Source organism: Pantherophis guttatus, chromosome 3 (genome assembly GCF_059756535.1).
Source record: "Pantherophis guttatus breed Tessera chromosome 3, ASM5975653v1, whole genome shotgun sequence".
Lineage (NCBI taxonomy): Eukaryota > Metazoa > Chordata > Lepidosauria > Squamata > Colubridae > Pantherophis > Pantherophis guttatus.
In genome coordinates, this window is record NC_142065.1 from 39,287,135 (window position 1) to 39,311,842 (window position 24,708).

At 34.7% G+C, this 24,708-nt stretch overlaps 1 protein-coding gene and 1 long non-coding RNA gene across 5 annotated transcripts in view; one reads left to right on the plus strand and one right to left on the minus strand.

Annotated features, from left to right (window-relative positions):
* The window catches only part of LOC117663796 (uncharacterized), a 33,663-nt gene extending 26,662 nt beyond the window's left edge, over positions 1-7,001 (minus strand). For both annotated transcript variants that reach the window (XR_015733017.1, XR_004590816.3), the window contains exon 1: positions 1,472-7,001. This is a non-coding gene — a long non-coding RNA (uncharacterized LOC117663796). The remainder of the gene's footprint in view (positions 1-1,471) is intronic.
* Positions 1-15,926, plus strand: part of SYT6 (synaptotagmin 6) — a 147,175-nt gene extending 131,249 nt beyond the window's left edge. For 2 of the 3 annotated variants that reach the window (XM_034414265.2, XM_087889354.1), the window contains exons 6-8: positions 383-533; positions 6,984-7,088; positions 13,134-15,926. In XM_034414265.2, the coding sequence (XP_034270156.1) occupies positions 383-533; positions 6,984-7,088; positions 13,134-13,205 (328 nt within the window). In that variant the 3' untranslated portion in view covers positions 13,206-15,926. The remainder of the gene's footprint in view (positions 1-382; positions 534-6,983; positions 7,089-13,133) is intronic. The other variant, XM_087889353.1, reaches the window with a different exon arrangement.
* Positions 15,927-24,708: the final 8,782 nt, after the last annotated feature.

Genomic DNA, 24,708 nt, shown 5'->3' on the forward strand with positions numbered 1-24,708 from the left:
AAATTAATCTGTGATAAGATATCATTTTCTTGAGTTTCTCTGTCTCACTTAGCTGCTACTTGAAGAGAGAAACTCATGGACATGAAGAAATGGTATGGATTCTTTTAGAATGGATATGTTTGGGGTTATTAATACTTAATGAATGCATATTATAATTTAAAATACACATTTTTTGCTAGGATAGAAGATCAACTGTAGAAAAAGTTACATTACCTACTCACAAAATATATTGAGCCAAGAAAGAGAAATAAAGCAATAATAAAATGTTGAAGAACCAGAAAGTGATCCTAGTGAATAAAAGAAATTTCATAGGGTTAATGAGTCAATTGCCAAAAGAGAATAAAAGTATTAAAAATATCCTACATGTGATTATTGCTTTCAGGGTTGGCCATAATGAGATTATTGGGGTTTGTCGTGTGGCAAACAATGCTGAGGGACTAGGCCGAGACCATTGGAATGAAATGTTGGCTTATCCACGTAAACCAATTGCACATTGGCATCCACTCGTAGAAGTGAAGAAATCCTTTAAGGAGGTATGTAAAGATTTATAATTTTCTTCAATACGTGTCCAATAGATACTCTAGAAGCAGAGAAACAATTTACAACTTCTAAATCCTTTCCTTTATTAATGAGCTCAAGCCACAAGAGTGGCTTGGTGAGAAATTTATAGAAGCAAAAAGAACTCTTGGAAAGTTCCTGCTATGTTTGAGATCTACTGCATTTAAGCAAAGATTTGACTGTAGATGATTTTTTTCTAAATAAACTATTGCAAGCAGAAACAGTGGCATGATGAGTAATCCAGCTGCAATTAATACTTAAATATTGCTTTGTCATAGATGGATATGACATGCTAAAACCCATCGGATAAACTAAAAAGAAGAGGAAGTTCATTGCAATGAGTCATTTGATAATAGAAAAAGCTACTCAAGTAGAAAATATATCTTGCAGATTTATAAAAGATATACAGTGCAATATTTAATGGCAGAGCTTTAGTGATTATTTTTTAATACAGTAAAATCTTGATTTTACAGTCCCCGCAGACAGAATGACTATTAATCCAAATTTCATTCACATCCATTTCTGTCATCATGTCCACCAGTTTATAATATTAATCCATTAAACGGGTGTGAAATCTAAACTGTAAAAACTAAAATGTTTTAGAATGTCTGCTAAATCAAAGTCCATTAAACCGAGGTTTCATTCCTTTTTATATGCAATAAAACATATTTTGAGGAAAAGAACTTCCGGACAGAATTAGTCCTATGCTCTTGACTGAATATTAGGTAATCCTAAATTTAGTTTGAGAAGGTTCAAGAACTTCAGTGAAATAAATTGCTTGCTAATTCAGCAAGAATTGGTTTAAGCAACCTATTCAAAGCAGGGAGAACTTTATTAAAAACCTGTCCTGGTTAGACAATCAGCAACATTATGAAATTATCAAGCCATCTTATTACCTTAAAAAACATATTACCTTAAAAAGCTTCGAACATACAGTATCTGCTGTATGTTCCTTTTCCAATAACATCTAGCTCAAAGCAGTTCCTCATAAGAAAAGAATTTAGAAAAAAATATGTCTCAATATAATATACTAAATATATAGCATAACAGCAATACAGAATTAAACATATAATAAACAGTAAGTGCAGTTAAAACACATACATTTACTCCAATATAATAGCATAATAATAATTTAAAAAATGAACAGCCTTAAGTTACAAAGCAAACTGATTTGCATGGTAAGGTAGTAAGTGGAGTGTGTCCTTTGGCTGCTTACAAAAGAAGCTTTGTGCTTGGAAGCAATCTCAGTTTATATAAATCATCTTAAAATTCAGGAAACAAACTGGGAGGCCTTTCCCATCACTCACCCCCTCCCTCCAGTTCCCCATCTCTTCCTGTCATCTGTGAATCAGGCTGCTGAAGATCCAACAGAGATAAGAAACCATTGTACTTCTAAAATAAGCACATCAAATGCATATATGTGATGTATCCCACCATGATAGTTAGTCTCCCCCCAAAATGTTGTTCTTTTCTTTTAGCAGTAGATCAAGCAAGGCAAAAAGAATTGATGTGAATATTTTCTGAAGGAGGGGTTGGAATCTCCACTGAAGCAGTAACTCATTTAAACAAGATCTAGTTTGCTCATTAAATCGAATACATAAATAGTTGAATTACCTTGCTGCCCCAGGGAACCAAAGATATTTTCCAGATGCAAATTAAAAAAAAAAAAAAAACTTGGCTTCCATGGGCTTTTGTTTTCTTTTATGAAGTCCAGCTCTGTAGACTAGAGCAACATTTCCAAAATTGCAGCTGCTGTTCATTGCAATTTCCAGAACAATATACTCTAGCCATTTGCTATTAAAAATTTCCCTTCCTCCTTCTGTTCACCTTCTACTACATAGTTCCCTAAAAGTATAATATTTGTAATCTAACACATCCAAAGAATCCCAAACTAAAGATTAGGGCAGACTGAAGAATTAAATTTAGAGGCTAGGCAAGGAGTTGAATAAGTGTTTCTGATTAGATTAGAAAGAGGAATTCCTTTTATTTCTGTTTCTTTTTCCCCCCCTTACTTTATTAGTTTGTGTTAGCTTTTAACTTCATATTTTAAAATTTTAATTATAAGTATCTGTATATGCATATGTACATTTATGTAGTATATATAAAATATATCAATCAGAATAGAGCTGGAAGGGACCTTGGAGGTCTTCTAGTTTAACCCCCTGCTCAAGTAAGAGACCCTATATCATTTCAGACAGGTGGTTTGTCCAGTCTTTTCTAAAAAAACCCTCCAGTGATGAAACACCTACAACTTCTGAATGCAAGCTGTTCTACAGCTTAATTGTACTCACCGTTAGGAAGTTTCTCCTTAATTCCAGGTTTGCTTCTGTCCTTGATTAGTTTCCATCCATTGTTTCTTGTCTTGCTTTCTGGCACTTTGGAAAATAACTCAACCGCCTCTTCTTTGTGGCAGCCCCTCAAATACTGAAATACTGCTATCATGTCACTCCTAGCCCTTCTTTTCTCTAGACTGGCCATACCCAATTCCTTCAACCATTCTTCATACGTTGTTGTCTCCAGGTCTTTAATCATCTTAGTTGCTCTTCTTTGAATTTTTTCCAAAGTCTCAACATCTTTTTTGTAATGTAGTGACCAAAACTGAATGCAGTATTCCAGGTGTGATCTTACTAAGGATTTTATAAAGCGGTAATAATACTTCACATGATTTTGATTATATACCTCTGTTTATATCACCAAGGATTGTATTAGTTGCTGGCTCATATTTAAGTGATTTTAATTTAATTTATCAAATTTCTATGCCGCCCAACTCCCAAGGGACTATGGGTGGCTTACAGCAAAAAAATAATATAACAAAGAACATAGGAAAATTATTTAAAAACATTATAAAAACATTTTAAAAACATTAAAAGTCCATGCATACCACATCCATTCATGGCCGGATCTCGCAGGATTGTAACAGTGAGATCAACGGCCTCAGGCCTGCCGGAAAAGCCAGGTCTTCACCGCTTTCCAGAAGGCCAAAAGGGTGGGGGTAGTTCGGATCTCAGGAGGAAGTGATCATCCATGAGGACTCCAAGGTCCCTCTCACAATCACTGTTTTTGAGGCAGGTTTCACCTAATCTGTACTTGTACCTTTGTTTTTTCCTGCCTAGGTGTAAAACCTTGCTTTTCTCCACATTACATTTCATGTTGTTGGATAGGGCCCATTGTTCAAGTCTTTCAAGGTCTTTTGAATCCCGAGTTTGTCTTCTGGGGTATTGGCTATTCCTGCCAGCTTAGTGTCATCTGCAAATTTGATTCTATTCCCTCATCTAAGTCATTTATGAAAATATTGAAGAATACTGGGCCTAAAACAGAACCTTGGGCTGCCCCACTGCTTACTTTCCTTCAAGTAGAAGTAGTACCACTAGAACTACTCATTGAGTATGGTTTGTCAGCCAGTTACAAATTCATCTGGTGATGATGCTGTCTATGCTGTCACATTTTTCTAGTTTACCAAGAAGTAAGTTGTGCTCTACTTTGTTGAGTGCCTTGCTGAAGTCTAAGTATACTATGTCCACAGCATTTCGCTGGTCTACTAATTTAGTCATTTTATCAAATAATGAAATAAGATTGGTTTGACATGATTTATTTTTAACAAACCCGTGCTGATTACTAGTTCTCATCCATAAGAAACTAAATGTCTTCGAGGAAGGGAAAAAAAGTCCAGTTGCCTCTTGAAAAAGCACCTTTGGGGCAACCATGACCTGGATGACTGAGAATCTCCAAAAGCAATCTATCCCAAATTCTCTTGGAAGGAATCAGGTTTTATATTTTTGTTCCACATACTAAAGGTCAAGCACATTGTATGCTGCTCAATTTCTCCTATGCTTGCTCTAAAGCTTGTGGTGCTTCACTCTAGTTTGGCACCTGAAAAAGGATGTGTCCATCTTTTGGTCTCCAACTAAAATGCTTCCAGTGGCAACATTTTCTCTGGAAAGAAGGTTGTAAATGCGTAATAGAAAGCTGAGTTCTTTGGCCTCATCTTCCTCCCATCCCATCAATGATACTGTGGGCTTCAGTTTATATAAATGCAAATGTCTGTTTTGGAAAAAAAATGCATAATTGCACCTATAATATTTTATATTAAGTGCTCATCTGATAAAATGATCACCCCCACATTATTTAAAGAGGCTCAGGAATAATTGTAACCTAAAATTGAGTGCTGAAATATCACTTGAAATATCCACAAATTGTAACATGATGATACCTGACAACTTTCTGTGCAGCAATATTAAATGCCATGTACAATTATAAAACAATGCATTTTAAATTATATTCATAAAATATCTTATGCATACCTAAAGTGTGTTTATCATGTGCCAGAAGTAAGGACTAATTGAGGCTCTCTTACATGACAAAAAAATCTTTCTTTTACTGTGTTTTTTTCAAATATAAATCCCCCCCCAAGTATACCCAAGGTTACTCTCAAGTAAATATAGATAGGATTGCTGCCATAATCAATAAGCATTTATCTGCTAGCAAGAAGGATGCACATTCTAGCAGTATAAGACATCTGAAAATCATTAACCAGATAAAGCTTTGATCAAAGCTAGATGGACTTGATTCAATATTTTCCTTCATTTTTATGTTTTCCTTTATTCTTTGATCCATTAGAATTTTCCCTGAATGTAGGGGGAAGGATTTTACAAAGTCTTTTTCTTCTATAGCACTTTCTATCATCACTTGTAATTTTTAAAGCATTACTCATCAATTCTTCACTACAGAATTTGGTACCCATCAAAAGCATTAGAAAGAATGGAATATTTGTTTTTTTAAAAAATCCAAGATTGAATTCTAAACAATTAACTGGTCATATTTATACTTTTTTTTTATTTTGAAGACAAGAAATAGAAGAGGCTCAAGTTATTGAGACCATTAAAAAGGATAGTTGTAGGGCAGAATTTACAGTCGTCACATAGCAAATTGTGTCTGGAAATTCTACATTAAAAAAATACAGGACTTTGTTCCTGTCATCGAGATGTAAGTTTTCACGGGTGCTAATTACTATCACAAGACACTACCTTTAGATTTAAGTACAGCATGTACTCCTTTGATCTCCTTCTGCTAAGAAAAATTCTGAGCAATATGCAGGGTTGGGAAGCATTCATGAATAAATAAATGAATAAAAATCCCAAACCACCAAACCAAACATAACACAATATGCTGTTCCTTTGTGGATGTGAAAAAATTTGAACCAGATTTAGCAACTGAGATCCAGTCTGCAAGCCTTTATGTTGTCGAAAACACCACTTCACATCTGCCAAAAATAAACCTATTTAACATCTGGCAATTTAATGACTATTTACAATGTAACTGTTGATGGGATTTATCATAATTTTCAGCAATATGGAAGGAGGACTCTGGAATGTGAACTGAAAATCTTAGTGTTTTTTTTATTTAGGGCTACCAAGTTTGAACTGAAAAAATTTGTACGATGACTAGATTGCAGGAAATAAAGTTCTACGTTTTTCTACAGTCATGTGGTCCCCTGTAATTTTGCAAAGCAGATCTGATACCCCTACTTTTCTTCATGAAATTAGAAATTAATATTAATCTGGTACATGTTGGATTGTTGTTTTGCTTAGCATTTGTCCTGCATGATTACAGGGTTGGCTTCTAATTCCACTGCTCTCTCCTAGTTCTCCCAGAAAAACTTACCAATGCATAACACAATACATTGGCTTCAATTGGCTTGTCACAGAACCTGATCAAGGTTGAGAGTGAAGGTCACCCAGCTAGTTTCTGTACCTAAGGAGAGTTAGGAAACCCGGCTCTGCTCACTTCTAATCTAGTACTTTAACCTTTACACCATGCTGGCTCTCTGGTACCGTATATATTGGATTAACAGGGATACATCAAATGATCATAGTAAGAGTTTATTTCTATTATCTCTTTTTTCTTATATTACATATGAACTGTAGCAGAAAGACAGAAGATGTGGTCAGATTGAAATTGCTCATGTATAGTATTTCATGTGTTCTCTTATTATTATAACTAGTCAATATTCAAAAAAGATATTTATACTTGCTTTTGATTAAAGTTTCATGGGGTTTTTTAAATCTTGCAATTGCATAGGATGTGATTCAAGAAAAATGGGGAAAGGAGTTAGCATGGAAAAAAGTAACAGCTGGGTTGCAGTGGCAAGACTGTGAATTTCATTAAAACTATGACAGCAGTCTCTAGTAATCATCCTTCCCTAAACTGGTACCTTCTGGTGCATTGTAGTTGTAATTCTCAAACTTTTCACTAACATGGCCAAAGAAATTTTAGAAGTTGCACTTGTAACATATTTGTAAGGTACCAGATGAGGAAGTCTATTGTGAATCTGATTTGACCCAACCAAGCTGAAACAACTCCTTAGTGCTAATCACTAATGCCCTATTGAAATCTGCAAATGACCCTTTATGTATTTCTGCCAACAGCAATGTCCAGTAACTGGGTTGAATGTCCCCAAGGCAGTGATGCCTGTAGCAGAACCATCCCATTCCCTTTCTACTATGATGCTGCCTTCCTCCAAATATTCCAAGGTATCAGACAAGGGTCATTCTTTACACAAGAGATCTATTTAAAAGTATAATAACAATTTCTAAAAACAATTAAACAAACCTTGATGGGCAAAGAGCTAGCAAAGATGTCTGTAGAAAGAGCTTGGCTATATCTGACATTGCCACAGATTGTCATCAATTTAACACTATAAAACATTTACATTTTAATAAGGCAATTTCAAACTTTTGGGACTCTGACACTGATTTATTTTTTAAAAAATACATCAAGTACTTAATGAGGGGGTTGGCCTAGAAGACCTCCAAGGTCCCTTCCAACTCTGTTATTCTGTGATTCTATTGTGTTATTCTGAGACCAAATGATAACTCAGGTGCTTGATCAAAAGTAATTTCTTTTGGGTATTTAGAACAATGAAAACGTCTAAAGAAAGAAAGAAATCATACATGGAATCAATCTCAAACTGCTCTAAACAAAAACAGTTTGTTTAGATTTTTTTAAAAAAATGTTTACTCTATAAATTGATGGTTTGTATAAGAGAAATTCATTTTATTAACAGAAGATCAATATGAAACTAATTTTGTACGCTGAACAGATTCATCTACTTGTACAGACCATCTCCTCTGTTACCTCTTGCATTCTTGAAATGAAAGACATTGAAGGAGAAAAAACTGTATCTCTTTCTAGGGACCTTGTGGTATAGTGACTAGAATGTTGAATTAGCATTGGGGACAGTAGGCTTGAAATTCCCATTCATTCATGAAGATAATCAAGACCATGATTTTATATTGGGGCTTCTCTCTCAGTCTGACTCTCCTCACAGGATACATGTGAGGGTGAAATGCTGAAGGAAAACCAAATTCACCTCTTTTTTTGGATGAAAGATAAGATATACAATATGTAATCATATTTATATGCCACAAATCCACCTTAGTACATTCATATTCTACATTTTTAATATAGAATTATACAAATATATCTCTTATACGCAGGGATCCCCAATCCACTACTGGACCATGGCCTATTCGCAACTGAGCCACGTGAGCCACACGCAACTTGACTCTTGCAAGCGGTGGGCTGATCACACATACACATGGGTGCACGCAGCTAAACTTTGAAAGTTGAGCTGCACGTGCACGCGCATGACTCAAGCTGCAAGCTGGCCCAACATTCACACTGCCAGGTTCCCCTTTTCCTCCTCCAGCCAGGTTGGCAATCTGCAAAGGTTAGGGAACGCTGTCTTAATAGTCCTTTATATAATTTGTGTGATGATGCAATGACATGTCACTTGTCATCCTTGCCTCCTGCTGATGCCCTGTACACTGTCTCCCCACAGATCTGTAAATAAAACTATCTCAATGTAACACATAGTAAATAGTCATTAGCTTTCTTGTTTTTCAATCCAAACTGTCCAATTCAGCTTGTGTCTAGTTAATAATGCCAGCAATAAATTGCTATTATTATAATTATTATCATTGTTATATACAGTACTACTGAAACTTGGTTAGCCCAAACAATACATTATACCACAACAACTTTTTAATCAAAGTCCCTAAAATCTGCTAAGATAAAGGATGTGTAAAAATCTGGGACCCATTACTCCTGTGGAATTAAAATTACCACAACCTTCAATCCAGCTTTATTTGTAAAGCTGTATGCCATGTGATCCTGATTTCAGATGCTCCTACCTAGCTTCCCACATGCAAAGTCAATGGGAAAGTTGCAATTATGACCTCAATGGGTCATAATTAGTCAGTTATTATTATATTTATTTGCTGCTTCAGATTCAGAAGATTGTACAACTTATAGTTTACAATAAATATCTAGAGTGGAATAGTTAACATTTAAAAACATAAATATAGTAAAAGCAAAACACAAATAACATTAAACAAAATATAAATAAGTATTATAATAATAGTATAGAAATAATTAACACAGAATAACAAGTGTAAAACACCAAAGGAAAAAAAATCATATCCCAAAATCTCTCCATAAAAGTTTGCCTTTTTAGAAGGCTGTCAGTGATGAGGACAGTCTAGAGCAGGAGTATCAAACTCGCATCGTCATGGTTTCACTTTCCCCCCTTCACTAAACCAGGCATGGGTGTAGGCAGCGCGTGACACATCTGGCCTGTGGGCTGCGAGTTTGACACCCCTGGTCTAGAGGGAAGGCCTTCCAAGTGCCATGATTGAAAAGTAATTCTGTTGAGAAACTTGCATAACATTTACTTGAAACTGCTTTATATAACTGTAAAACAGATTGCCAGTAATGTATAACTGAATGTGCCTGTAAGTATGCTTAAGCCATATGCCACACAATGCTATTTACTTCCACATCTGATCTGATTTTCAGTTTCAGCAATGACTTTATGTCTAGGAAATGGAGCCTACTAAATTGTATTATCTACAAATTAGTTAATTTAAAATCAAATTTAGATTTGATATAGGTCAATATTTTTTTAAAAAAAATTGTATAGTAAAGTATACAATATTGTATACTTTACAATATTGTATTGTATTTCAGTATAGTAAAATAAAAAATAACTCAAGGGCAAACTAAGGACAAACATCTTCTGAGCAAGATAAGGAAACTTGTTGAAGGGCACTGAAATTTCATGATGTATCTAATGATCACAGTTTGCTTTAAAAAAAGTACAGTTATGTTCGTAATCTGTCCCTTTTATAATCTGTACCAATTTGTACCACTCTTAGCACTCTGTATCAGCTATACTATTCCAGAGTAGTTCCAGAATTAAGTTTTAATCAAGCCATGGGTAACAATTGCCAGATCAAATCAATTCAGGAATAATCACATCTGATGTAGCAGATATATTTGTACAAACATATCTTGATTATTGCCACTATTTGAGAATCTAAAGTCAGGTGAAGGTCAGGAAGTACACCATTATTCTGGTTCTGGTCTGTCAGGGAAAGCATAATTCCATTGAAAAGACATGGAATATCAACATAAATGTTTGGGTCCCTATTTATGAAGAGCATCTCCATCTTGTCTAGTTATACTTTCATCTTGTCTACTTTTAGCCTGAAATCAAACTTAGATAATCTTTGAAATATTTACTTACTTGAAGTTAAATGGTAAGAATCGGTAAAGATAGTTGCTACCACTATATTTCCAGAAGTTCTACTCAAAGACTCAGATGGCTTCCCCTAGTGGTTTCATATAGATGTTGCCCAGCATGAAGACCATGATGGCTTAATCAGAAAAGGTGTATTTGTTACTTTCAGGTCAACTGAAGGTTTCTTTAATAGTGTTCTTTAAAAATGGATAAACATTTTGCCATCAATCAAGCAATTATTTCCCTTAATCATGGGGCTGACTGATTTCTGACTGATTTAATTAGCCAGGAGGGGCAAAGGTTGAGCAGGCATTTCTCCAGGCAATGCTAAAAACTTTAGAAGAAGCACTTGCTATGCATATATCTTGTATTTCAAGCCATATGAATAAAGGGATTCTGGAAGTATGATCCCAATACATGCAGACATGCCAGTTTAGAGAATTGTGAAGTGACAGAAACTGTGTAGGTATGTGTGTGTGATTTAATTTTTTAAAATTAAGTCAGGCCTTTTAATCTTTTGTAATTATATTATCTCCTATTGTATTACACTGTAAAAAATTAAATAAAATTAGTTTTACCGCTAATATAGCAATTGTTGCCAATGTTTCCACAGATATTTCAATTACATTATAATGCAGGAGTAGATTTACTTATTATTCATATATTATGGATTGAGAAGGAATGGATTGAGGCTCAGAGACTAAGTTTTATCATTCCAGGTTAAGCTAAAATATGAAACAAAGGTAGCAGCACTTATGAATAATATTAGCCATCATTGGGAATGTAATTTCTGAATTATGGTATCGTAGGAATGTCTAATCTACAGTATTATGGATAGATTATGGATACTTCAGGCTTTTTTAGGTAACCAGGCCTATGGGGTTAGAACTTTAAAAACCCCTATGGTCATCATATTGTATTGTTTTCCGATTCATATTGCTTGGGGAAGGGTTGTTTGTTTTTTAATAATATTGTAGACAAAATGAGGCCTTCCCTGATTCATTTTAATTCTTTTCTAAGTCCTTACCAATTTGTCAACTGTTTTTAGCACAAATCTTATCTTTACTCATGCTACATTCCTCTCATCCAACTGCACACTTTTCTGCTAAGTAATCTTAATTTGCTGATCATTCATCCATCATTTTGCTTATCCTTGCATAGAATTCAGTTCTCCATCTTCTCTTCTCCCCCCTCCTTTCTAATAACTTTTTACTAATATATTTGCAAAGTATTTTGTTGATAAGGTCTCTGTGGGACCTTGTTCTGCCTTATTAATATGCATTGATTTCTCTACATTGGCTTTGTTTTGCCCTTTCTTCTAATGTTCTCTTATCATTAAAGTCCCCCCTTTCTCTGCTTATGTCCTTTCTGTGCTGCTGTATCATTGCTCGCTCCCTCAGTTCGTCCTCTTTTCTTCCACTTTGTTTAGAAGACTTTTAAAATCTTTGGTTTTCTTGTTTTTTCAGTATGAGGACCTTCTGTTATAGGAAAGCTTTCTGTAATTTGAAGCTTTTATATATATATATATATATATATATATATATATATATATATATATATATATATATATATATATATATATATTGTTTCAACCATTTGACTGTTAGCTGGGGATTATGAGTAATGACATCAATCATAAAAGAGCACGAAATTGGGAAAGAATAAGGATAATATAACATAGGATAGGATAGGATAGGATAGGATAGGATAGGATAGGACAGGACAGGACAGGACAGGACAGGACAGGACAAAAAGACAATACAAGATAAGATGATACTAGATAAGGCAAGGCAAGGCGAGATGGGATGAGCTGAGGGGAGGGAAGAGAAGGGGAGGGGAGGAGAGAAGAGGAGAGGAGGAGAGATAACATTTATTGTCATTTTTTTCTGTATACACAATGGTACACATTAAAATGAAATTCCGATACTGCTCTCAAAAGAAAAAACACCACACACCAAACACTGTCACCATCCCAAGGATAATAATAATAATAACAGAAGCATCTAAAATTGCCAAGTTATATAAAATGACACCAACACTTAGTACATAAATACAAGCAGAAGACTATAGAAGAATATAAAGAATATTTTAATATATCCCTTTTTGCATTTACAGAGGCCATCTTATTACATCTTCTCTCTCTACACCTTTGTCTTGATAACAGAAAACCTGTGGATTAGAATTTCTACGGTTTTTTTTCAATTATAAACATTAAATTTGTGGGAAATGATATATAACAGTAATTATGATTTTGTAAATTGTGTTAGGCATGCTCACTAGCATATTGAAATTTTTCCTTGATTGCTTAAATTCAGTTTGTTATCCAGTATAAACCTTATCTTTCTCAGAGCCTGTATCAATAATCTCCATCCTATGATTCAATGTGGACATCTGTGAATCTTTACTATCCTCCAGAGACATCATCTTCTTAATTCCATCTATAGCTTTCAGAAGCTGTATTTTTTAATAATGAGGAGCTGGGCAAGAAACATAATCCCTCTTGGCCTACATCATATCTTTTCCCCATTTTACATTGTAATTTTTAAATTCAGCAAAATGTAGACATTACTGTTTTATTCTCATAGTGCAAAAAAAAAAAAAAATTCCCAGAAATGCTAATCTCCATTTAGGAAAGCAATATATTTTAAATCCAGACTTAATCATCCTTAGTGTAGAACATTTAAACCAGTAGTTCTTTTTTTATTTTTCTCCACTTATTTATTGGTTTCACTGTAAGCATGATTAAGCCTGAATCCAATCCAAACTTACTTTCCAGTGTGTACACTCCTGCAGGCATATTAATGAAGATTGCCACTAGGTCCATGGAAAGAAATGCATGAAAGTAATTGGGTCCTCTCTTAAATTTAAACTAATGAGACTACCCACTTATGCAGGGGTTTAATTGGTGTCTAAGCACAGATAGAAAAACTAAATTAGTTTGTGAACTGCTTAAAAAAAATGTTTAAAAAATCAGCTGCCTTTTTTCTTTCCACAGTGGCATGGCCGTGCAGCCAGCTTTGATAGTCAAGGTTCCTGCCCCTCTCCCAAACCACCTTCAACACCATGATCCATCAAGTGGTGAATATTGGGCCTCAACCAAATTCTTTTTGTTTTGCTCTGATATTTTCTCCATGGGTCTTGAATTCTAATTCAACCTATTGCTGAGTAACAGAAGAATGAGGATCAGACATTCCTTGTTTCCACCATGAAAAAAGGCACCAAGGCCTTTTACAGTGGTGTTTGTCTTAGTTATTTCTATCTATCAAGGCCGTGTACTTTGTGTTTTTTCACTTTTTGGATATGGCTGCTAAAAAGAAGAAAAGAAAAGAAAAAAAGAAGAGAAAAGAAAAGAAAAGGCATAGGCTGGAACTCTGGCCTATAAAATAATATGTAAAATAGTTATTTGTGTGTATGTAAAGGAACAAATAATAGAGAACTGTTGTACTTCTGCACATCAGCATGCAGATTTAAGAGAGACAGCAGAATGAAAATGAGAAGGCCTTGATTAGGCTCCTTGTGACATGTGAACACCCTTTTGTTATTGTGATCAGTTGAGATATTACAGCTTTTCTTATTCATGCTGTGATGTTCATGGAATCTGTGAAATACAGCCCAGCCTATCCTTCTGTATATTTTAAAGAATTGCTAATTCCTCAGGGAGAAATGATCCATTTTTTGTAGTTGTGTTCTTGAAAGAGCCTTTTGCATGAATTCAGCTGCTTAAGGTCCTGTGAACTCCTGTGGCAGTTCTGCACTGATTACAGGTTTGTGAACTTTTTTTTTAACTATTTCTCTTTTATATATATTGAGTTGCCATTTCTCCTCTCCCTTCCACCCTCCTCTAAAAATTGTTATATTATTTAAATAGGTATTTTTTCATTGTGATTTAGTTCAGGTTTCGCCAAGAAGCAAATACACTGAATTAAATTAGTTTGCCACAGTTATTTTCAAAATTAACTTCTTTAAATTTGGAAGCTCAAACAGGGCAAAACCTCTTTTACACTCCTCTGCCCTGCAAAAATGAAAGGTTACACATTTTATGCCAATGTTTTCACAATAATTATTTCTAATACAGTTTTGTTTCCTTTTCTGTGTTAAATCACAAGGTTGTCACATGGCATTTATCTTCATCTGATTTTGAGGGTGCTAATAATGGCATGCTGGCGCTGTATGTAATCTTACTCTCATTTGCCCACCATTGCTCAAAATATTTTTCCGTTTCTGCCTCTCTTGCCTGTGCTTATAAGCAGTTTGTAATATTTAAATGCAGCAATCAAGTGAGCTACACTAGATTACCATGGGACTTTCTGGGAATTTATCATTATCTTTTCTCTCCTACTCCTAGAATCATTTTTAAACATTCTTTTTAATTTCTCCAGGGACATGCAAAAACCCTTGGTCCCTTCATAGCCAAACAGCATGCTCCTAGTAAACTTTTGCTGCAAATTTTGGCAAGTATCTCCCCCCCCCACCCCCAATGCAAATACCGAACGTCAGTTGATATTAAATCTACTTCAGTTCAAGCCTTGTATATTCATTATCTTCAACATCCTGGTACCTGCTATGTCTTATGTACCTGCTTCTATGCTGTTGCCGAACAACTGAAAGGTGACAATCATAGTGACCAGGTTGCTGATATGTGGTTACTACAATACCAGCATTATCAATAACTGGATGTAACATTGCTCAGTGATGAAGACTTAATGTTGGCACTGCTGAATGATGAAGCTTGAAAGTTTTGGCATGAATCGAGCTCTGCTAATACACCTATGGAACCAATACTTTTAAAAGAAACATAATATACAAATATTGATGATCTCATCTTAGAGCATTAACTTTCCAAAGCTTTCATTGCATGAAATCAATTTACTTGTCTTTTGGGGATTAATATTTAAGCACAAAATGTGAATACATCTGGTTTCACTGAACTAAACGAAACTATATTGTACTGTTACCCTTTTCCCATCCTATTAATTTCAATGGAAACTGAGATGTCTCCAGCTTTCTCTAAATGTTTCTCCATCCTGCACATATGATTCATGCCTGGAAGCAAAAGTCTAAATAAGGATTATCATTCTGAATCTGATTCTCTAAAGGTCACATGTTGCTGCTAGGATGAGGGTATATACATCTTGTGGCACATACATAATACCTCTTCTGTACTGTGCACTGAAAAACAAATTAATAAAGCTTACAGACTTAAAAACACTGGCCACCTCTTCATTAGGCAAAGCTAATATCCAGAGGCCATCAGTTTACAAGTTTCTGGATCAGAGAAATAGATTATAATATATTAATGGTTACCCATAATGAGTTTTCATGAGAGTCTTAAGAATGACTTAATTTACAAAAATACCTCTGCTAAGTTTCTTCCCTTTGGTTTTGTTAGGCTTTTTATCTACTTGACAGGGATATTATTGTGTCTTTGAAGTGATATTTGAAATATTTTGCTTTTAGACTTGCAATATTTTTTATTTTTTTTTTACCTTAATGACAGAAATGTTCTCAAATCACTGTACATTAACGTTCCACCCAGATACGTTCAGTACTGAGCCCAATTTTTTAACAAACACTTTTAAAATTTAATCATAATCCTTATCTCTGCATTAATGTTCTGACTCACTGATCTGAATACTTTCCAGACTTCTGTAAATAACTTTGTAGGGAAATTTTGTTCCGCTAAAGACCAATTTGTTCTAGCTCCTCACCACACCTTGTGTCTTAATTTCCTCTGTACGTGCCACATGCTACAGGAGCATCAGTCTAATAAAGTGACTTTTTTTGGAAACTCTTGTCTTGGGCATAATTTTGTTTTTTCAATTTCTTTTCCGCAACAAGGAAGGGAAATAGCCAGTTAGTTAATAAAACAACATTGTGTCAGCTGCAAAAAAAAAGAAAAAAGGAAAGGAAAGGAAAGGAAAAAAAAGACATTGAAACAAGCTGAAAGGTAGTCTATTTTCTGTTATGAAAGACATTTTTTGTGATCTTACCTATCAGAAGTGAGTGATGGTTCTGAAAATAAGATATTTTCAAGTACATAGTTGGAATACAGGATACTTTATTATAGTTTCCCTCAATTTGGGGGCTTTAAATGTGGTGGTTGTGTTCCCAGCAAACGTGGTTTCATACACTTTCAGGGTAACAAAGGGAATGAGTTTCAAAGGTCATGAGAATCTGAAAAACTTTTTTAATTTTGCAACTTAGAAGATTTAAACAGTGCTGAAAATGTAATTTTGATTATGGGCCATCAAATTGATGTCAACTGTTAGCACCTATCACACAGATACGATAATATATCCTCAATCTGGCCTTTCAGATTTCTAATGATGGCTCCATAATCACTGGAATTGAATCCATCCCCCTTGTTTATCTTCTCTTTTCTTTTCCAGCATTATACACTTTTAGAGAGAGTAGGATCTTCTTATAATGTGCTGAAGACATAGTAATTTAAGCCAAGTGACTTGTATCTCATGTGAGAACTTTGGCTTGATTTATTGTGATCCATTTGTTAGTTTTACTGGGTAGCCATCATAATCTTGGGATTCTTTTCCAAGAACAAAGTTCAAAAGTGTTAATAGACTTTTTCCTTCAGTCCGTTTGATTTTCTTTTAATCAGTTACTATTTGTCTATTGGCATCCTTCAACATATCAATTCAAGGTCAGAATCTCCCTCTGAGTTCAGAATTCTTTTGGTAGACTTTCCTTGTTTTTCTATTTCTGTTTCTACCTTTTATGTCTACATATATCACTGTTTCTTTTCTTTTTGAATAGCTTTCTGAAATTCTTTGTTAAGTTCCTTCCCAAGCTCTTTGAGTTCTTTTTTGTTCTTGGCAATTTCCACCATGTTTTGTCCTCTGGTTTTCTTTCTTGTTTTTTGTTTCAGATTCAATCTTAACAGTTCCTTTGATTTTCATGCCAGAGTTCTTCTGCTTCCAAATCAGTGAATTATAGGACTATAAAAGCAATTCCTGATGTTGTCCTTGAAAATTGTGAATATTTGTTCAAAATGATATTGTGGAAACTGACTGGCAAGGATTTCTTGGGAAGAAATGGTGGACTCTTTCAACCTTCTCTGGAGGAAGTGAGGATGTGAGATTATCCACATTGCATTCCATACATTTGCTGCTCCCCAAGGAAATTGCCAAGCAGTGGTCACAAGAGTGTGGGAGAACTGAGCTGAGGGAATTTGCTGTTCTTAATCCAGCTGCAGACAGAATCTTCAGAGGACACTGTTTTAAGGAAGTTAAAGTGACAAGACTGGAAACACCAGATCACTGTCTTCAATCCTTAGTATAAGAAAATGAAACTAAATCTTTATAAACTTTAAGAATTCAAAGTAAAAAGCAAGAAAAGGTTTTAACTACAGAAAATTAGTTAGGGGCTCAGAAATGTTGGGAGATTTAATTTTGAATATTGAAACTTTGAAATGATTTTTTTTTTTATTTGATTTATATGCCGCCCTTCTCCAGAGACTCAGGGCGGCTTACAATATGTTAAGCAATAGCCTTCATACTTTTGTATATTTTATACAAAGTCAGCTTATTGCCCCCACAATCTGGGTCCTCATTTTACCTACCTTAGAAAGGATGGAAGGCTGAGTCAATCTTGAGCCTGGTGAGATTTGAACTTGCACTAATTGCAGGCAGCTGATGTTAATAACAGTGCTTTAGTCTGCTGCGCTACCAGGGCTCCTTATTTAAGAATAAGTACATTTTTATGGTAAAGAAAAAATATTTTGATATTAGAGACATAACAATGACATTCAGAGATAGTTGAGGAATTACAGTGAGATTTTAAATCAACAATTTCAGGTTATGCATTTTTATGAAGAGTCTATTTCCAGAAGAGCTGCTACACCAGAAGATGCTGTTATAGAAAATGTTCCGACATGGGAAAAAAATGCGAACAGGAATTTTTCACTGATGTACCAAAAAATAACTGATGAGGCTATAATGAGTAAGATGAAAATAATAACTTCAGTTCACTTTTATGTAAAAGGAAGGAACATAAAATTGGCTCATTTGCTGAGGATCAAAGTGGAATATGTTGTTATTTTAGGGGGATTTTTTTTTAGACTTGCTAGAGCAATATTATTATTGGAAAAATATTGTTATTGGATTTACTTGCAGTTAACATGGTGTTTACAGCTTTTTTTCCCCTACAGTCATTTTATCTATCATAAACTGATAGCATCTAAATTGGCTTAGTATCTAACTGCCTTTGCATCTAAAGTAAGCAATCTTTGTGAGCTTGTTTTCTTTAAAGGAGATATTGCCCTTTGTCATTAAATTTCAGCTTTTTGTTTATACTGGAATACCAGGAGCACTTGATGCCTCCTAAATATGGATTTGCTTACAGTTAAGAGTGAAACTGTTTATACTTGTGATGAGGATGGGAAGATGGTTTCTACTTTTTTTTCTTTTCTCTTTCTATATTTTCTTGCTTTTTTGCTTTCTTGTATTTTTATTCTCTTTCTTTTCCGTTTGTGTTATCTTTTATTATTGTAATTAAAATGTTTAATAAAAGTATTACTTAAAAAAGAAGCTGACTGGTTTTGTTCTTCTGTTTTAACTTGATTGCATATAAGCAATTTTTTATCTGTTCCACAGACAATCTCCAGTTATATCTTTCCTTCTGTATCCGAGCTCTGCCACCTCTTTGTCCTAATAATTTACTCAATTTTATTTCTGTGTACTCCACCTGATAATGCCTTAGTACATAGGCATCATTTTGTTTGTTTGTTTGTTTGAAGGGTGTTACCAATGAAGAAATAAGCTCCATAAACTTAGTTGGTGTATGCTTTCTTCTTTGATGGCACTTTGATTAGCGTATTGTTTTTTCTTTGGTTTTTTAAAAAACAATTTAACAATTTATACTTAAATTCAGGAAGATCCATCATTTGTATTTATTTGTTTGTTTGTTAAATTTATTTGCCACATATCTCACCGTGGGGTTACTCTAAGCAGCTTACAATAATAAAAAGGAAGAAAAATAAAAGGAATGCAAACAGAATAGAAGTAAAATAATAAAACAACAAAATAAATGAGGACAAAGGAACACAGTGAGAATAACCCAAAAGTACTTTTTCAAGAGGCAACTGGACTTTCTTGTTTTTCTTTGAAGATGTTTCACTTCTCATCCAAGAAGCTTCTTTAGCTCTGACTGGATGGTGGGGGATGGAAGGATATATTCCTTGCAGACAGCTGGTCATTTGCATTCTTTTAGAGAGATGTTGAGACTACTTGGAGGTTTATTTATTGGTTCGATTTATATGCCGCCCTTCTCTGGAGACTCAGGGCGGTTTACAATGCGTTAAGCAATAGCCTTCCTACTTCTGTATATACCTGCTGAGTAGGGCTTTTGGCCCCCCAAGCGGTGTTCATTTTATACAAAGTCAGCTTATTGCCCCCACAATCCGGGTCCTCATTTTACCTACTTTGGAAGGATGGAAGGCTGAGTCAACCTTGAGCCTGGTGAGATTTGAACTTGCAGTAATTGCAGGCAGCTGGCAGCTAAGTGCTACTTAACAGCACTTTAGTCTGCTGCGCCACCAAGGCTCTTCCTGACACACTTATCTGTGTGCTCAGGGTCACCTGAGTAGTGCCAAAGGGGGTGGAGCCTTCTTGGAACCGCTGAAAGGACTGTATTGTGGAGCTGTGTTTTCTGACGGATGTTTGCTTCCCTGTGTCCCTTCATTGTTGAACAGCTGGTGCAGGCTCTTGGATATGAGTCTGTGTTGTCTCCATCTCAAGCTGAAGCCCAAATGATTCCTGTAATCTGCATTTTTCTAGAAACGTGTTCAGAGTCCCGCACCATTCTAGGGCGTTCATCCCAAAGTGCATAGCTAAATGTCTGTGACAAATGTGAATCACTATTGGAAAGAGAAATGACAAATAGGATTGGGAGGCACAGAATTAGAAATTTGAAATAATGTCACTCCTGATATTAGGAGACATGCTATGTAAAGACATTAAGTAAAATGAAATAGAAATTAAAAAAAAATCCAATGCCAAAGTAACTAAAGAAAAAAAAAACAGGGTTCCTTAGCTGGCTGACCTTACCCTTGTTGGCCAATAGACTTAAAAGTGCAGAAACTCGATGCATTCAATCTTGAATTTGGCAGCAGCTTCAACCCACTCAAAAGTATCAAATTTAGAAACATATTTACATTTTGTTAGAATAATTAATAATACACCTCCCTAGGTTTCTTTCTCAAATTTTCACCTTAAATGTTTTCTGTACAATTGCTGTTCTGTTTTAGCAATTTCCTTTATGAAATGTGAAAGTCACATGTACTGTATAAAGCTTGAGTTTTCCAATTCTTTCACAGAAATGAAATTTGTCTCAGGAGAAAACTAAAAGAACATCTTTCAGTTCCTTATGGAGGTCAGTATCAAAGACTTTTTATCTTTTTTAGAAATTGCATGTGAAATGCAGACAATCATGTTTTCTCTTTTCTTTTTAGATTTTAATAACTACTTATGAAAATATCCATGCCCTGCATTTTGTTGCATAGGTTCTCAGAGTGACAGGAATTGACTGATTTGATCTTTGCTCAGAAACCAGGTGAGCTTGGGCCTTATTAGCATTTGGTTGGGAGACTACCACAGGATATCAGGGCTGCACATATCTGAATGAAACAACATTAAACTATTTGCAGATTGTTGTCAAGGGAACTACATGGACACAATCATCAAGTCACAAGGAGTTACAGCAAGTTTTACTTTCACAATAGTAATGGAAGTATATGCTAAAAGCCCACTCCGCCCCAAATCTTGAAGACATAAATTAAACAAGCAACAAAATGAACTCATGAGATGAACATCTTTAAAAAACGGAGAGAAAAAGACTCCAAAGCTCTGTAAAACAATACTTTAATATCATATTGCTGTTATTGTTATTATTTATAAAGAAAGTGTGTCTTCAAAAAGTAAATTACTTTTAATTTAAAAATGAACAAAGTGTTAGGACCTGATGGCATTTCTGCAATATATTACAAGCTCTTTCAATAATTTTGATTAAATCGCTACTCCTGGTAATGAATGAAATTCAACAACAATCAGGGACTTCACATCATGGAAAGAAGCTTTTATTTCTATGATTTACAAGGAAGAAAATGATCCAATTTATCAAAGTGATAGAACTTATTTTCTTATTGAATGTACATCACAAACTTTTTATCACAAACTTGCAAAGAGAACAAGTGATTTTCTAGCTGAATTAATACATCCTGACACAATTTGATTTGTTCCAAAGAGATACGTGAGAGACAATATCGTATACATTGTGAATGTTGTAATAATATGAATTAGAACAAGAGAAATGGACCTTTGTTAATGCAGAGAAAGCTTTTGATTATTTCGAATGGTCTTCCATACTTAAATCTCTGAAGAAGATAATTTTTTACATGAATACAGAGTATTTATAAAGAATAAGAAAGTCTTAATATGTTGATGATTTTTTAATCACAAAAAACTACCCCAATGAAAGGAACAAAAGCTGTATCCTGCCTTGTTCATTATTCATAGTGGCATTGCAAAGAAGATATACCAAGAAATGAATTTTCAGGAATTAAATGCTGCTCAGTAACATAAACTAAAATTATATGCTGTTGATGGGGTACTTACACTTACTAGACTAAAGGACACTTTAGAATTGATGATGTTTACCTATATTATTTTTTTTTAAAAAGAATTGATGATGGAATATATATACCATCATGGTTTGACTTCATGATATGAGATAAATAAAATTCAAATGCTGAGATAGCTTAATTGAAGAAGAAAAGCATCATTTGTACCACATAATCCATTTTAATTTCCCTGCAAAACATGATAAAATATGGCAATTTACATGACAAATATAAGCATGTTTAAAAGTACTGTATATATTTGTAGATAAACCCATCTGCAGATTACTCTCAAATTTTTAACCAATATTCCATGCAAAATGCAACACACACAAATTAACTGACCATCAATGCTTGTAGGTTTGCATTTTTGCAATTGGTTTTTCTATGGATGGAACATATTTTCATGGTATTTTGGTTAAAAAAATGAGGGTTGGCTTATAACTGAGGATAAGTCCATCCTAAAATAACTCAAACCCAATTTATGTGTGTGGGGTGTTGTTGTTTTGGCACCTAAAATTCTTGAATTATCTGCAGGTAAATACAGTAATTATTCACAGGTCTATAAAAATATAATGGCAGATTTTTTTAAGGCCAAATTTTAAGGTTATTGCCTTTTTTGGAAAGAATTTTAGCTGTTGATATGAATATTCTACTGAATCTAAATGTTCAGTTCCAAATTACTTTAACAAAAATTGAAAACAAGCTATTAAACAATAATAGAGACAGGGAGAGCCAGTTTGGTACAGTTTGATACACCAGGTTAGAAAACGGGAAACCTTAAGTTTTAGTCCTCCCTTGATTACAAAACCAGCTAAGCAACTTTGGGACTGTCATTCTCTCTTAGCCTTAGGAGAGGGCTTCCAAAACACAGTGCCAAGAAATATCCAGGGACTTAATCTATAAATTGATAGTGACTCTGAACAAGTTAAAAGTTGTATAATTAAATGAACTTACAATTTAAATACAATGACTGATATGCAAAAATGGGAATTTTAGTCAGAAAAATATGAAATTCACACCCAATATCATAAAGAAAACTGGTATAAGATGTCTTATCGCAGGTATGTTGACTGCTAAAATGATTAGTTCATTCTCTAAACATGGTTGAAATGTAATGCTCAGATTGTGTTATTTTTCCATATTTGATAGCAATATGGTAAAGTTTTTAAATGTTGGAAAATAATTTATATTGAATGAAACCATTTTAAAAGCTGAGTTTCCTTCCAACTTATTTTTGATTGAATATATTATTGCTAAACCTTGCCTTCCCACAAAATATATTGAGTAAGCTTATGTATGATAATTGCTGCAAGGACACTCTACCCTTCCAACTTGAAAGTGTTCACAGTTCATTCTAAAGAAAAATAGCTAATTAAGCTTTTGGAGTATGCCTTGATACCCAATATAATATGTCAAAAGTAACTCTGACACAGAATTAAGTTCAACTGGGAAACCAGTTTCAGATTAAAACTCAATATACGGGATTTTATCATATCTGATGTGACATTCAGATATCACATCATATCTGAAATATGGGTTTATCCTAACATAATCTTCAATTGCTGAGATATGCATCTGTTATTTAGATATTAAGAATGAATTATAGTTTTTAACATGATATAGTACCGTGATGGCGAACCTATGGCACGTGTGCCACAGGTGGCCCGCAGAGCCATATCTGTGGGCACGTGAGTGTTGCCCTAGCTCAGCTCCAGCACGTATGCGTGCACCGGCCACCTGATTTTCGGCCCTTCCTGGCCCAACAGAAGCCAGGAAACAGGCTGTTTCCAGCCTCCTGAAAGCCTTCGGGGGGGGTGGGGAAGGCAGTTTTCATCCTCCCCAGGCTCCTAAAAAGCCTCTGGATCCTGGGGAGGGCGAAAAACGGGCCTACCAAGCCCACTGTGCCAAAAGCATGGGAGCGTGGGGGCGTCACACACATATGTGTGGGGGGGGGCAGGATGCATTGAATTATGGGTGTGGGCACGCACGCACGCAAACCCCTTGAGCTCCCCCCACTTTTGGCACGTCATGGCAAAAAGGTTAGCCATCACTGATATAGTATATTCAGTTACTTAAAATTAATCAGTAAAATACTGAAAATGTTAACTGATTTAATGTTTGTAAACCCTCTGTTTTACGTTGTGCTTTTTCATCCTTTCCCCCTTTTTTCTTTCTCTATGTCTGTGTGTTTTATTTTTTCCTTAAAATACTTAATAAAAATATAATTTAAAACGTAAACTACTTGATGACCTACTTTTAAAAATCCAGAAATAAGTACCGTGATCCTAAGGAATTGCAAAGGATTGGAGGAGAATTACATAATGCAGAGGCTGAAGCAAGAATGAGAAAGAAACCCAAAATAATCCTGCCTTGAGTTTGTTAGTAGAATAGAGGACAGAAGGAAATTTGGTTTTCAGTTTCTGTCAGTTAAGTAGCATTCTTGGATTCCTTGTGGTAACTATTTCTTGATTTGCCTCAAAGGTCTAACAGGAATTTACTGTCTCCCTCTACTTTATCCCAAAAACTGGAGTAAAGAAATTTAACTGAGTAGCAGCAAACTAAGGATGTCTTCTATTATGTATACTGCGGCTTACTTATATCAGGAAATGTGCTGCAGAATAAACTATCCAGACAAATTTGGTTTGGGTTGCAATATATCCTTCCAGACAACCACCATGAAAAGAAGTGTTCGTAATTCTGAAAATTACTGTAATATGTACTGTAATCTTTTCGCTGAAATGAGTTTTAACTATGAAGTCTAAATTTGCTTTAGTGAGTAGTTTATGCTATCTAGTGACAAGAAAAAAACATGATGAAAATTTGATGAAGATATGGATAGTCCTTATGATCAAAATTGGGCTGAAATTTCTGTGCACTTGTTGCATAAATTGAGTTGGACTTGATTTTATAACATTTTTATGGCACTCATCAAGGAAAT